The 12656-nt window shown below is 44.8% G+C and overlaps 1 protein-coding gene across 1 annotated transcript in view; it reads right to left on the minus strand.

Moving 5' to 3' along the window:
* PBX4 (PBX homeobox 4) overlaps positions 1 to 11165 on the minus strand; it is a 59396-nt gene extending 48231 nt beyond the window's left edge. The window contains exon 1 of the mRNA XM_012809413.1: positions 11020 to 11165. Coding sequence (XP_012664867.1) covers positions 11020 to 11147 — 128 coding nt within the window. The 5' untranslated portion in view covers positions 11148 to 11165. The remainder of the gene's footprint in view (positions 1 to 11019) is intronic.
* Between the last annotated feature and the right edge of the window lie 1491 nt (positions 11166 to 12656).

The raw sequence follows: 12656 nt of genomic DNA on the forward strand, positions 1-12656 counted from the left end.
AAAAAAAAAAAAAAAAAAAAGAGAGAGAGAGGTTTTTTAAATTGTTGTTTCTTGTGTTTTTAAAAATAAGAGATACTGGACAGGCACGGTGACTGACACCTGTAATCCCAGCACTTGGGAGGCTGAGGCAGGTGGATTGCCTGAGCTCACAGATAGAGACCAGCCTGAGACAGAGTGAGACTACATCTCTAAAAATAGCTGGGTGTTGTGACAGGCGCTTTTAGTCCCAGCCACTTGGGAGGCTGAGGCAAAAAAATCCCTTAAGCCCAGGAGTTTGAGGTTGCTGTGAGCTATGACACCTTGGTACTCTACCAAGGGTAACAAAGTGAAACTCTGTCTCAAAAAAAAAAAGAAAAAGAAAAAAAAGGAGATACTAGCACTAGCACATGTTATATGCCAAAAACCAGTCTAGACGGAGAATCTGATAATGCAAATGATAGTGATGATAATTGAAATTGCAGCAGTGTGTACATGTAGCAGAACTTCATGTGCACTATACCATTACTTCAACATTTACTAGTACTATGATTTTAGATCCTGTAACTCTGTCATCCAAAGCATCCAGTGTTAAAAGATGCTGCCAAGGTTGGATAAGGTACCTAAAAGTCATTAACTTCATGATAGAAGTCAGATGACATTAACACTGTGAGGAAGGCCAAACACCTGCCACAATGCCCGATACTTTGTTAACCTATAAGAGAGTATCTTCTTCCTTTTTTTTTTTTTTTTTTTGGCAGTTTTTGGCCAGGGCTGGGTTTGAACCTACCAACTCTGGCATGTGGGGCCAGCTCCCTACTCCTTTGAGCCATAGGTGCCGCCCTTCTTCCTTTTTTTTTTTTTGAGATAAAGTCTCATTGTGTCACCCCATCTAGAGCACAGTGGCATCATTGTAGCTGACTGCAACCTCAAATTCCTGGGCTTAAGTGATTTTCCTGCCTAAGCCTCCCAAGTAGCTGGGACTACAGGTGTGTACCACCAGACCCAGCTAATTTTTTCTATTTTGGTGTAGAGTCAGGTCTTGCTCTTGTGCAGTCTAGTCTCAAACTCCTGAGCTCAAGTGATCCTCCCACCTCAGCTTTCTAGACAGTATCTTCATTTTCCAAATGCCTTCCAAGTTTACCATGTCCTTCTGTGGCATGCCTTTCAAAGGCTAGAGCTGGGGTACAGATCTAAGATTTATGTTTCTAAACCCCAAATATGAAAATGTTTGTGGAGGGCCAAGCGAGGTGGCTCATGCCTGTAATCCTAGCACTTGGGAGGCCAAGGTGGGTGGATTGCCTGAGTTTACAGGTTGGAGAACAGCCTGAGCCAGAGTGAGATGACGTTTCTAAAAATAGCTGGGCACTGCAGTGGGCACATGTAATCCCAGCTACTTGGGAGGGTGAGGTGAGAGGATTGCTTGAGCCCAAGAGTTCAAGGTGCTGTGAGCTATGACCCCACGGAACTCTACTGTAAGGTGACCAGACATCCCACTTTTGGCAGGACAGTCCCGATTTTTAACAATTTGTCCCACATCCTGCGGCATTTTAAAAAAGTCCTGATTTTTGCAAAGAAAGCACAACAAGCTAGGGAACAGTGGGAGAATGGGAAGGGAATATATGGTTTTCGGCTGCCATGTGGCTATTTCACCAGGATATGAGTTTTATATTATTTTTGTTAATTTTATAATGTTAAACTTTAATAATAAATAATTGTTGAGAACTGATTATCAAGAACTGCTTATCAAAGTTTGCATTGTTGATCAGAATTCAACCACCATTGTTTGGACTTAATGAACAATGGCATTTTTTGGCACTGGCAATGACGAAAACATTTTGTAACTGTCTCTTAGACAATACACATCGTACTGCGTGCTAGTGCTAGTTAAACAAGTGATGTCAACAAATCAGCTATTCAGATAATTTAGGTAAGTAATTTGTTTATTTATTTCATGAATTTAGCAGACAGTACTCATATTATTTACATTTTATAGTGGCAGCAAAAAATCTAGCGCTGGCCTTGAAAGTGACACTTACGACTTACAAGGTATCATGATTCAAAAAAATATTGATAAGGAAAAGGTTAAATCTTGGGCATCAGCAAAAATCACAATAGAGAACAAATGGTTAGAAATATTTCATCATTTTGAAACAAACTATGTTCCATACAACAATGCACTAAAAATTGTGGATATGCGCTGTCCTTACCAGGAACTAAATGCTGTGACTGAATGCATTTTTTGGTAAAACGCGGTAAATACGTTTTACGGTAAATAAAGCGTGGGCATCAGAAAAATCACAATTAAATGTTGAGACTTTCAAAGCCATTTTATGTGTGAAATATAATTTAACAAATTCTTGTGAAAAATTTCATGACCTTTTAAACAACAGCAATCTACTAAAAAAATTCACTAAAATGAAAAATATGCCAAAGAATAAAATAATACTATACATAATTTTTTAAATGTATTATATTTGTAAATTGTACTTATGTTGAAATTAAAAAAAAATTACAATACTATTTTTGCGTTCTATGAAAATTTTTGTTGCTCCATATAGACCAAATTTTTAATTAAAAACCCCCCTCCCCGCCCTAGTCAATGGTGTCCCAGCTTTACCAATGTTAAAATCTGCTCACCTTACTCTACTGAGGGTGACAAAGTGAGACACTGTCTCAAAAAAAAAAAAAAATCTAAACCCAAACATTAGTTTTTTGTTGTTGTTGTCGTTGTAGAGATAGAGTCTTACTTTGTCACCCTCCTTAGAGTGCTGTAGCATCATAGCTCACAGCAACCTCCAACTTCTGGGCTTAGGCGATTCTCTTGCCTCAGCCTCCAGAATAGCTGGGACTACAGGTGCCCGCCACAATGCCCAGCTATTTTTTGTTGCAGTTTGGCCAGGGCGGGTTTGAACCCCCCACCCTCGGTATATATGGGGCCAGCGCCCTACTCACTGAGCCACAGGCGCCACCCCCAAACATTAGTTTTTCTTATAAGATGTACAGTAGTTGATCACAAGGAATATTCAGCCTAAAATATTAAATGGCTTCCTTCCATGGAAGAAGTATTAACATTAATTAGAACGGACTCTGGTTATAATTTATCTCCTGAAAATTTAATATTAACAATAAGAGAGAAGACAACTCGGTGACTATAGCTCAGCGGCTAGGGTACCAGCCACATACGCTGGAGCTGGAGGGTTCGAATACAGCCCAGGCCTGCCAAACAACAATGACAACTACAACTAAAAAATAACAGGGTGTTGTGGTGGATGCCTATAGTCCCAGCTGCTTGGGAGGCTAAGGCAAGAGAATCACTTAAGCCCAAGAGTTTGAGGTTGCTATAAGCTATGACGCCATGATATTCTACTGAGGGCAACATAGCGAGACTCTGTCTCAAAACAAACAAACAAAAAAACAATAAGAGAGAAGAGAATAAAGTTAGCTGTTCTGTGTCCCTACAGCAGACTCTAGGAATGTTTTTCATCAGTGTTCTGCTTATAAAAACATCTAATTTTAGAAATACTCTGAAGCACCCTTTAATGTAGACAAAGTAATTTCACAGTATATTTCTGTGGTTTATTATGAAAAGAAAACAATTGCCTAAGCTTTCAGAGCATGTTCTTAGTCTAAAGATCAAGCAGCTGACTGCAAATCATCAATAACTAAGTAATATCACCAAAGGGGATGAATTAACTTCCTTGATGAACACACCCTAAAGGTAACTTGTAATGACTCATGTCCTTGTATAATTTTCTTTCCTTGAGTTCAGGAAGAACCTGTTACTTGCAGTGTAGCAAAGGTGACAGTACAGCCATTTCCCATGGTGATGTTATGTTATGTTATTTAAGTCTCTTATCTTAGGCTGGGCAGTGGCTCATGCCTGTAATCCCAGCACTCTGGGAGGTCGAGGTGGGCCGATCGCCGGAGCTCAATAGTTCAAGACCAGCTTGAGCTAGGGGGAGGTCTGGTCTCTAAAAATAGTCGAGCCTTTTGGAGGGCACCTGTAGTCCCAGCTACTTGGACTCTACCCAGGGCTTTATTTCTGAATAAATAAATAAATCTAGTTGGGCATCATGGTGGGTGCCTGTACTCCCAGCTACTTGGGAGGCTGAGGCAAAAGGACTGCTCAACCCCAAGAGTTTGAGGTTGCTGTGAGCTATGACGCCAGAGCACTCTAATCAGGGTAACAGAGTGAGACTCTGAAAAAAAAGAAAGAAAGAAAAACCTAGCAGTCATTATTTATCACACTCAAAGTTTAACAAACAATTATTATGTTTTGTGCTATGATTTTATATAGACTACATGAAGAGAATATAGAAACCACTCTAGCACCTCTAAAACCTTATTTTCTTGTAAAATGTAAACAGACAGCTTGGCGCCTGCAGCTCAGTGGTTAGGGCACCAGCTACATATACTAAGGCAGGCAGGTCTGAACCCTGCCTGGGCCTGCTAAACAATGACAACTACAACAAAAACATAGCCAGGTGTTGTGGTGGGTGCCTGTAGTCCCAGCTACTTTGGAAGGCTGAGGCAAGAGAATCACTTAAGCCCAAGAGTTGGAGGTTGCTGTGAGCTGTGATGCCACAGCACTCTACTGAGGGTGACATAGTGAAACTGTCTCAAAAAAAAAAAAAAAAAAAAAAAAAGAAATGTGGACTCTTGGCTGAGTGTGGTGGCTTACATCTGTGATCCTACCACTCTAGAAGACCACACAGTGGGAGGATCCCTTGAAATCAAGAGTTTGAGATCTTGCACAGAGTCTGAATAAAGCAAGATGCTAACTCTACTAAAAATAGAAAAATGGTGGCAGGCACCTATAGTTCCAGCTGAGATAGAAGGATTGCTTGAACTCAGGATTCTGAGGTTGCTGTGAGCTAGGTTGAGGTCATGGTACTCTAGCCTAGGCAATAGAGCAAGACTCTGTTTAAAAAAAAAAAAAGGAAAAGAAATATGGACTCTTGGGCTCCACAAAGACCTGTTATATCAGAACTTGCACTATCATATGATTTTCACAGAGATATGCCGCATATCAAGCCTGAGAAGCACTGCTCTACAGCAATACTATTCAGAAGAATTTTTTGTGATGATGGAAATGTCCTCTATGTATGGTAATATGGTAGCTACTGGCCATGTCTATTAAGCACCTGAAATGCAGACTGAGAAAATGAATGCTTAATTTTATTTAACTATAATTTATTTTATTATTTTTTTTTTTGAGACAGAGCCTCAAGCTGTCACCCTGGGTAGAGTGTCATGGCATCACAGTTCACAGCAACCTCCAACTCCTGGGCTCAAGCTGTTCTCCTGCCTCTGCCTCCCAAGTAGCTGGGACTACAGGTGCCCACCATACGCTCAGCCATAAAGCTGTCATTGTTGTTTGGTGGGCCCGGGCTAGATTCGAACCTGCCAGCTCAGGTGTATGTGGCTGGCACCTTAGCTGCTTGAGCACCACGGGCTGAGCCTATAATTTATTTTAATTTAAAAAGATACATAGACCAGGCACGGTGGCTCACTCCTATAATCCTAGCACTTTGGGAGGCTGAAGTGAGTGGATTGCCTAAGCTCACAGGTCTGAGACCAGTGTAAGACCCTGTCTCTTAAAATAAAAAAAATAGCTGGGCATTGTGACAGGCGCCTGTAGTCCCAGCTACTTGGGAGGCTGAGACAAGAGAATTACTTGAGCTCAAGAGTTTGAGTTTGCTGTGAGCTATGACACCACAGCACTCTACCGAGGGTGACAAAGTGAGACTCTGTCTCAATAAAAGAAAAAATTAAAATAAAATTAAAATAAAAAAATAGGGCGGCGCCTGTGGCTCAAAGGAGCCCTGCCCCATATGATGGAGGTGGCGGGTTCAAACCCAGCCCTGGCCAAAAACTGCAAAAAAAAAAAAAAAAAAAAAAAAGATACATGGTTGAGTGGGTGAGTGGCTGTCACATCTGATGGTACAGCTGTCTAGTGTATCAGTTTGCAATTGCAAGTAAGAGATCAAGATGTGACCACTATAAGCCAGGTGTATGCCTGTAGTACCAACTACTCAGGAGGCTAAGGTAGGGGGAATCATTTGAGCCCAAGAATTCAAGTTAATGAGATCCTGTCTCAAAAAGAAAAAAAAAAAAAGAAAGAATTGCTATAGCCCAGACCTATTAATTGAGCAATACAACCTGCCTGCTGTTCTAATATGCAGAATGACTTGAAGAAAGGCCAGTCCTCTTCAGCTGTGCTATATACTGAATGTTTATATTCTCCCAAACTTCTAATGTTGAAATCTATTTCCTAATGTGGTGATATTTGGAGGTAATACCTCTGAGAGATGATCAGTTCATAAAGATACCCCAGAGAGCTGCCTAGCTCCTCTGCCATGTGAAGACAGCTGTCTGTGAACCTGAACCAGAAAAAAGGTCCTCACCAGATACAGAATCTGGAACTTGACCTTGGACTTTTCAGTCTCTCAGAAATGTGAGAAATAGCATATCTGTTGTTTATAAACCACCCAGTCTACATTATTGTTAAAACAGCCTGAACGACAATTTGCTTCTTTCTGAGTGTCAGATAAGGATGAAGCCTGGGTCTCCAAGATGACACTGTTGAATGTTCTGCTTCCTGTTTCTTTCTTTTTTCTTTTGAGACAGAGTCTCACTATGTCAACCCTGGTAGAGTGCCATGGCGTCACAGCTCAGAGCAACCTCAAACTTTTGGGCTTATGCGATTCTCTTGCCTCAGCCTCCCAAGTAGCTGGGACTACAGGCACTCACCAGAATGCCTGGCTATTTTCTTATTGCACTTGTCATTGTTGTTTAGGAGGCCTGAGCCAGAGTTGAACCTACCTACCAACCTCAGTGCATGTGGCTGGCACCAGAACCACTCTGTTACAGTGCCAAGCCTGCTTCCTGTTTCTATCCGGTTTCTAAAAATCAACCCTCAGAAATTTCCAGCTTTAGTCAAAGAATTTTAGGGGGGAGAACTTTAGAGCCTGATAGCCCTGACAGATACGTTACCCTAGACTGATAATTTTCATAAATCACACATAAAGGTGGTTGACAGAAGCATATGAAATAACCAGGCACAGAGGCTAAAACCTATAATCCTAGCACTCTAGGAGGCTGAGGTGGGTGGCTTGCTTGAGCTCAGGAGTTCAACACCAGTCTAATTAAGAGCAAGATCCCATCTCTGCTAAAAATAGAAAAACTAGCTGGGTGTTGTGGTAGGTACCTACAGTCCCAGCTACTTGGGAGGCTGAGGTAAGTGGATCACTTGAACCCAGTAGTTTGAGGTTGCTGTGAGCTATGAAGCCAGGGCACTCTATCCAGGGTGACAGAGATGGGTCTCAAAAAAAAAAAAAAAAAAGCTTGGCGCCTGTAGGTCAGCTGCTAGAGCACCAGCCACATACACTGGAGCTAGCGGGTTCAAATCCAGCACCCTGGGCCTCCTGAACAACAATGACAACTACAACCAAAAAATAGCCAGGTGTTGTGGCAGATGCCTGTGTCCCAGCTACTCGGGAGGCTGAGGCAAGAGAATCACCTGGGCCCAAGAGCTGGAGGTTGCTGTGAGCTGTGATACTACAGCGCTCTACTGAGAGTAAGACTCTGTCTCTTAAAAAAAAAAATGCATGTTTAAGAAGAGAGGTATATTTTCCTTCTTTAAACATACTTCTGGTGATGAAACAGGTTGAGAGGGCCTCACATCTGAGATGAAAAATTCTTTCTTGCTACACAGTTGAGGTGAATTGACTCCAGGGGTTATGAAAGGGATTCTTAGGCATGTTGAAAAAGGGCAGGGTCAAAACGGCTTGCAAAAGCTTCACTTGGTCAGTTAAGAGAGACACAATCTGCTTCCCCTCCCAGGTTGATAATCTACCAGGCTACAGAGTTAACTGTGAGGAAAAGACTCCAAGCTTTGTTTTCTCCAGAGTGAAGTAAGAGAACTACCTGGGGACTGAAGACAGGTTGTCTGAACTCAGGTGACCTTTAGAGCAGGGGTCCTCAAACTTTTTAAACAGGGGGTCAGTTCACTGTCCCTCAGACCATTGAGCGGCCGGACTGTGGGCGCCGGGACGAGTCAGCTGCTAAGCAGGACAGGCAGTGGCGGCAAAAACACCAGACTGGCCGCATAAATGTCCTTGGCGGGCTGCATGTGGTCCATGGGCTGTAGTTTGAGGACGCCTGCTTTAGAGTCTTGAGTTCACACCTAAAGGCTAGGGCCTAAGACGGTGAAGGAACCCAGGGGTCTCCCCACCTCATCAAGAAGCCAGGAACCAGCTACTAAATAGCTCCAGTATCAAGCATGAATAATCCCTCCCCCACTTTCCTCAACCTGGTATTTCATTTCTTAGACTTAAATCAGAAAGAGCTGTATTAGCCTGTTGTGGTGATCCATGCTTGTAATCCTAACACTCTGGGAAGCCAAAGAGGGGGGATTCCTTGAGGTCAGGAGGTTGAGACAGCCTGAGCAAGAACAAGACCTTGTCTCTACTAAGCACAGAAAAATCAGCAGGTATGGTGGCACACACCTGTAATCTCAGCCTATTTGGGAAGCTGAGGCAGGAGGACTGCTTGAGTCCAGGAGTTTGAGATTGCAGTGAGCTACGATGATGCCACTGCACTCTATTTTGGGCAACAGATCAAGAATTTGTCTAATAAAAAAAAAAAAAGAGCTGTCTTCCAAAATAATAAGGAAGAGGTGATCAACGACATTCCATTCTAAAGCCTCTCAAGGGCCAACCAGAATCTCAGGAGTTTGCTGTAGGAAAAAAGCAGTAGCCTAGGAGCTATGCTAGGTCACAAATGCCTGAGGAAGGCCATATCTGAGTGGAGCTTACCCTTTAAGCTATTTCTGCTCTGACTAGAAGGAACATGGGCAGCTCTCAGGACACACCCAAGGCACTGCCTCTGTGGGGACATTCCTGGGTATAAAGAGCCCGTCTCCCCCCTCCTCCAGCTCCTATTAATCCTTCCAGAACCTCCTCAGTGCCACAGAACTTTACTGAACGCTAGATGCCTCATATTGTGCACAACCCTAGGAATACAAAGGGAGGGCACCTCTGGTCTCACCTGTCCAAGCAGATCCTCAGGGCCCTAGGCAACATGCCGCCCAGCTGATGGTTCCTTTATGGTCACCAAAATATGTTGTTGGACCAAGAAGTCTGTCTGCTTGTCATCGAAATCAATTAATGGAGAAGTGGATGAAATATCAACAGTTTTACTTTTTTTTTTTTTTTTGAGACAGTCTCACTTAGTCACCCTTGGTAGAGTGCTGTAGTGTCATAGCTCACAGCAACCTCAAACTCTTGGGTTTAAGTGATTCTCTTGCCTCAGCCTCCCAAGTAGCTGGGACTATAGGCGCCCAGCACAACACCTGGCAATTTTCTTTTTCTTGTTGTTGTTGTTGCAGTTGTCTTTGTTGTTTTAGCTAGCCCAGGCTGGGTTTGAACCTGCCAATGTGGTGTATGTGGCCGGCGCCCTTACCCGCTGAGCTACAGGCACTGCCCAATAGTTTTGCTTTTACTTATAGAAAAGCTAGCAATTCTGGAAAACAGTGAGGATATCTTTTTAAAGAGCTATTCTGTCGTTTGGGGAATTTTTGTTATTTTTAATTTTCACAGTAAAAGTAAACATTAGTAATGTTATTATTTGTTATAATATATATTAAACAGATTTTCTATAGGTTATAAGGTTATACAATATCTCCTTATTTTATTTTATTTTTTGAGACAGAGTCTCACTACATTGCCTTGGGTAGAGTGCTGTGGCATCACAGCTCACAGCAACATCAAACTCTTGGGCTTAAGCGATTCTCTTGCTTTAGCCTCCCAAGTAGCACAGACTATGGGTGCCCACCACAATGCCCAGCTATTTTCTGTTGTAGTTGTCATTGTTGCTTAGCTGGCCTGGGTGGGGCTTGAGCTCATTAGCCTCAGTGTATGTGGCTGGCACCATAAACTATGCTACGGGCACCGAGCCTATATCTCCTTATTTTAAAATGGTTATTTTTTTAACATAATTCTTACTTTATAGTCATTATTTTACTAAGTGCATTATTAAGTATACTTCGTATATTTTGTTTCTGAGACAGAGCCTCCCTTTGTCACCCTGAGTAGAGTGCCATGGTGTCATAGCTCACAGCAACTTCAAACTCTTGGGCTCAAGAGATCCTCTTGCCTCAGAGCCTACCACAATGCCCAGCTATTTTTAAAGACTGGGTTTCCCTCTTGCTCAGGCTGGTCTCAAACTCTGGAGCTCAAGCAATCCACCCACCTCAGCCTCCCTAGAGCACTAGGATTACAGGTATGAGCCATTGCCCCCTATTCCTTGTATACTGGATCTTTGGCACTATGGTCTTCAGAGTGTTCAGTGTTTTTAAATTTATCTATAATAGAAGGCCTTTTAGGAGGATAAGTAACTCCAGATAGTAAGTAGCACATGGGTTCATCTGGCCCTGCCAGGGCCGGTCCAGTAGTATGTAATGGTTATTTAGGGTAACAGTGGATGGCATCACCTGGAGGTCAGGAGCTGGAGATCAGCCTGTCTCTACTAAAAATAGAAAAAGTAGGTGGGCATTGAGGCGGCACCCATAGTGCCCTACTTGGGAGGCTGAGGCAGGAGGATTACTTGAGCCCAGGAGTTTAAGGTTGCTGTGAGCTAGGCTGATGCCACAGCACTCTAGCCTGGGCAACTCAGACATTCTGTCTTAAAAAACAAAAAAACAAAAAAACAAAAAAACTTCCCACTCGCTTAAGTCCCATGAACCCATTAACCCTACTATTTAGTCGTTCACTCCTCAAAAGTCCCGTGTGTACCCATCTCTTATCTCTGTCATAAACTCCCAAACCCCCTTGTCCAGAGACTTCCCATAAGGCCTGTCCAACCCGTCCCATTTTAACCCCAAACATCCTTCGTCCTTGGAGATCCCCTCTAGGCCTTCGCAAACACTCCCCGTCAGCCGACGGCCCCACCCCGCCCCCGCCGCCCCAGCCCCTTTCCCTGCGCCGCCTGCATCTCTGCTCGAGTCGGCTCGGCCCCGGCCTAGCCCGCGGGCAATACCTGGCCTGCGCTTCGTCCAGGCTCTGGTTAGTGATGGCCATAATTTGTTGCAGGACGTCGCTCGTGTCGGTACCCGGCGGGCAGCGCGGGGCGGAAGGCGGCGGCGCGGGGAGCGGCGGGACATCCATCAGCGGCGGTACCAGGCGGGCGCTGAGGAGTAGCTCCCGGACCTGGAGCACTCGGTGCGGGAGGGGCTCCTCAGCCAACGGCCGCGGTCTCAGATCCGCACTCGCGCCAGCTCACGCCGCCAGTCAACCGCCGTCTTGCACCACCCATAGTTACACCCCTCCGGCGCTGTTAGCCAACCGGAGCCGCGCACTGTCCTCAGGACACGCCCCGAACAGCCCTCTCAAAGGCCCAGAACTCGGTTGGGGGTTGCCAAGGCAACAGCGCTTCTCCAGTCCACAGTCCCGTAGCGTGTGGGAAAGCAATACCAGCACTTCTGAGGTTCAGGGGCCCTCGCCTCCCACCCATCTCTCCCTTCGCACGCCCGTCCTGCGGCATTTCTCACATCTCCTCCGAGTCCCTGCTCCTCTTCAGGTCTCCCCCCACCCACTCATCAGAGCTCCCAGTCTTCCTCTAAGCCACTCCCTATAACTAGGCGTCCTCAAACTACAGCCCAGCCCGCGGGCCACATGCGGCCCACCTCGGACATTTATCTGGTCCGCCGGGTGTTTTTGCTGCCGCTGCTTAGTAGTTCACTCGTCCCGGGGCCGCAGTCCGGCCCTCCAAAGGTCTGAGGGACAGTGAACTGGCCCCCTGTTTAAAAAGTTTTCTCCACTGCTAAAATCAGTTCTAGTCACTATTCCACGTCCTGCTTAAGAGTGGACCTCGCTTGTTTATCCATCCTCACACTCTATTGTGCTCCCTGCCTAGAAGAAGCTAGCCGTGGCTACCAAATGAAGGAAGGATGTTTGCTGAGAGGGCCCCAGTCAGAATCCTCCCTGGTCTTTGTTTCTAGCCGTTGGGACTCATAGCATTTAGAGAAGGAGCCTTATGCAAGACAAAAGGAACAGACTGGACATGAATCCCTTCTCCAAAGTCATGGTACCTCCCACAGCCTGTTTACTCTGAGGACAGATTGCAGATGCAGGCTCAGTAAAGGGTCCTCAGATTTGCTCAGAACCTTTCAGAACAGAGTCCATTTTCTTTCCGTTACTGCTGGAAAGGAAATTCAAACATCATCTGATGTGGGTGGATTTTTAGGTGTGGAGAGTCTCTAAAGGGAACAGCAGGAACTGAAAATGAATGGCTTTGACAGCATGTATGAACCACAGGAGACACTCCTTGATGAAAGAAACCCCTTGCTTGGTCTCAATAACAGGAAGTAATAGAATGTATGGGTACTGCAAAAAGCTGTGTCCTGTACAAGGGTCAGCCTCTAGCACAGAGGGCACCAGCCTGAAAAGTAGTGTACTTAAAAGAACTTGGCAGGAGACCAGGAGGGAGTAATCCTAGCACTCTGGGAGGTGGCGGTGGGTGGATTGCCTGAGCTCAGGAGTTCAAGACCAGCCTGAGCAAGAGCAAGACCTCATCTCTAAAAATAGCCAGGTGTTGTGGCAGGCGCCTATAGTCCCAGCTACTTGGGATGCTAAGGCAAGAGAATTGCTTGAGCCCAAGAGTTTGAGGTTGCTGTG

The sequence above is a fragment of the Otolemur garnettii genome, unplaced genomic scaffold, assembly GCF_000181295.1.
Source record: "Otolemur garnettii isolate 467f Iridium unplaced genomic scaffold, OtoGar3 scaffold00105, whole genome shotgun sequence".
NCBI lineage: Eukaryota > Metazoa > Chordata > Mammalia > Primates > Galagidae > Otolemur > Otolemur garnettii.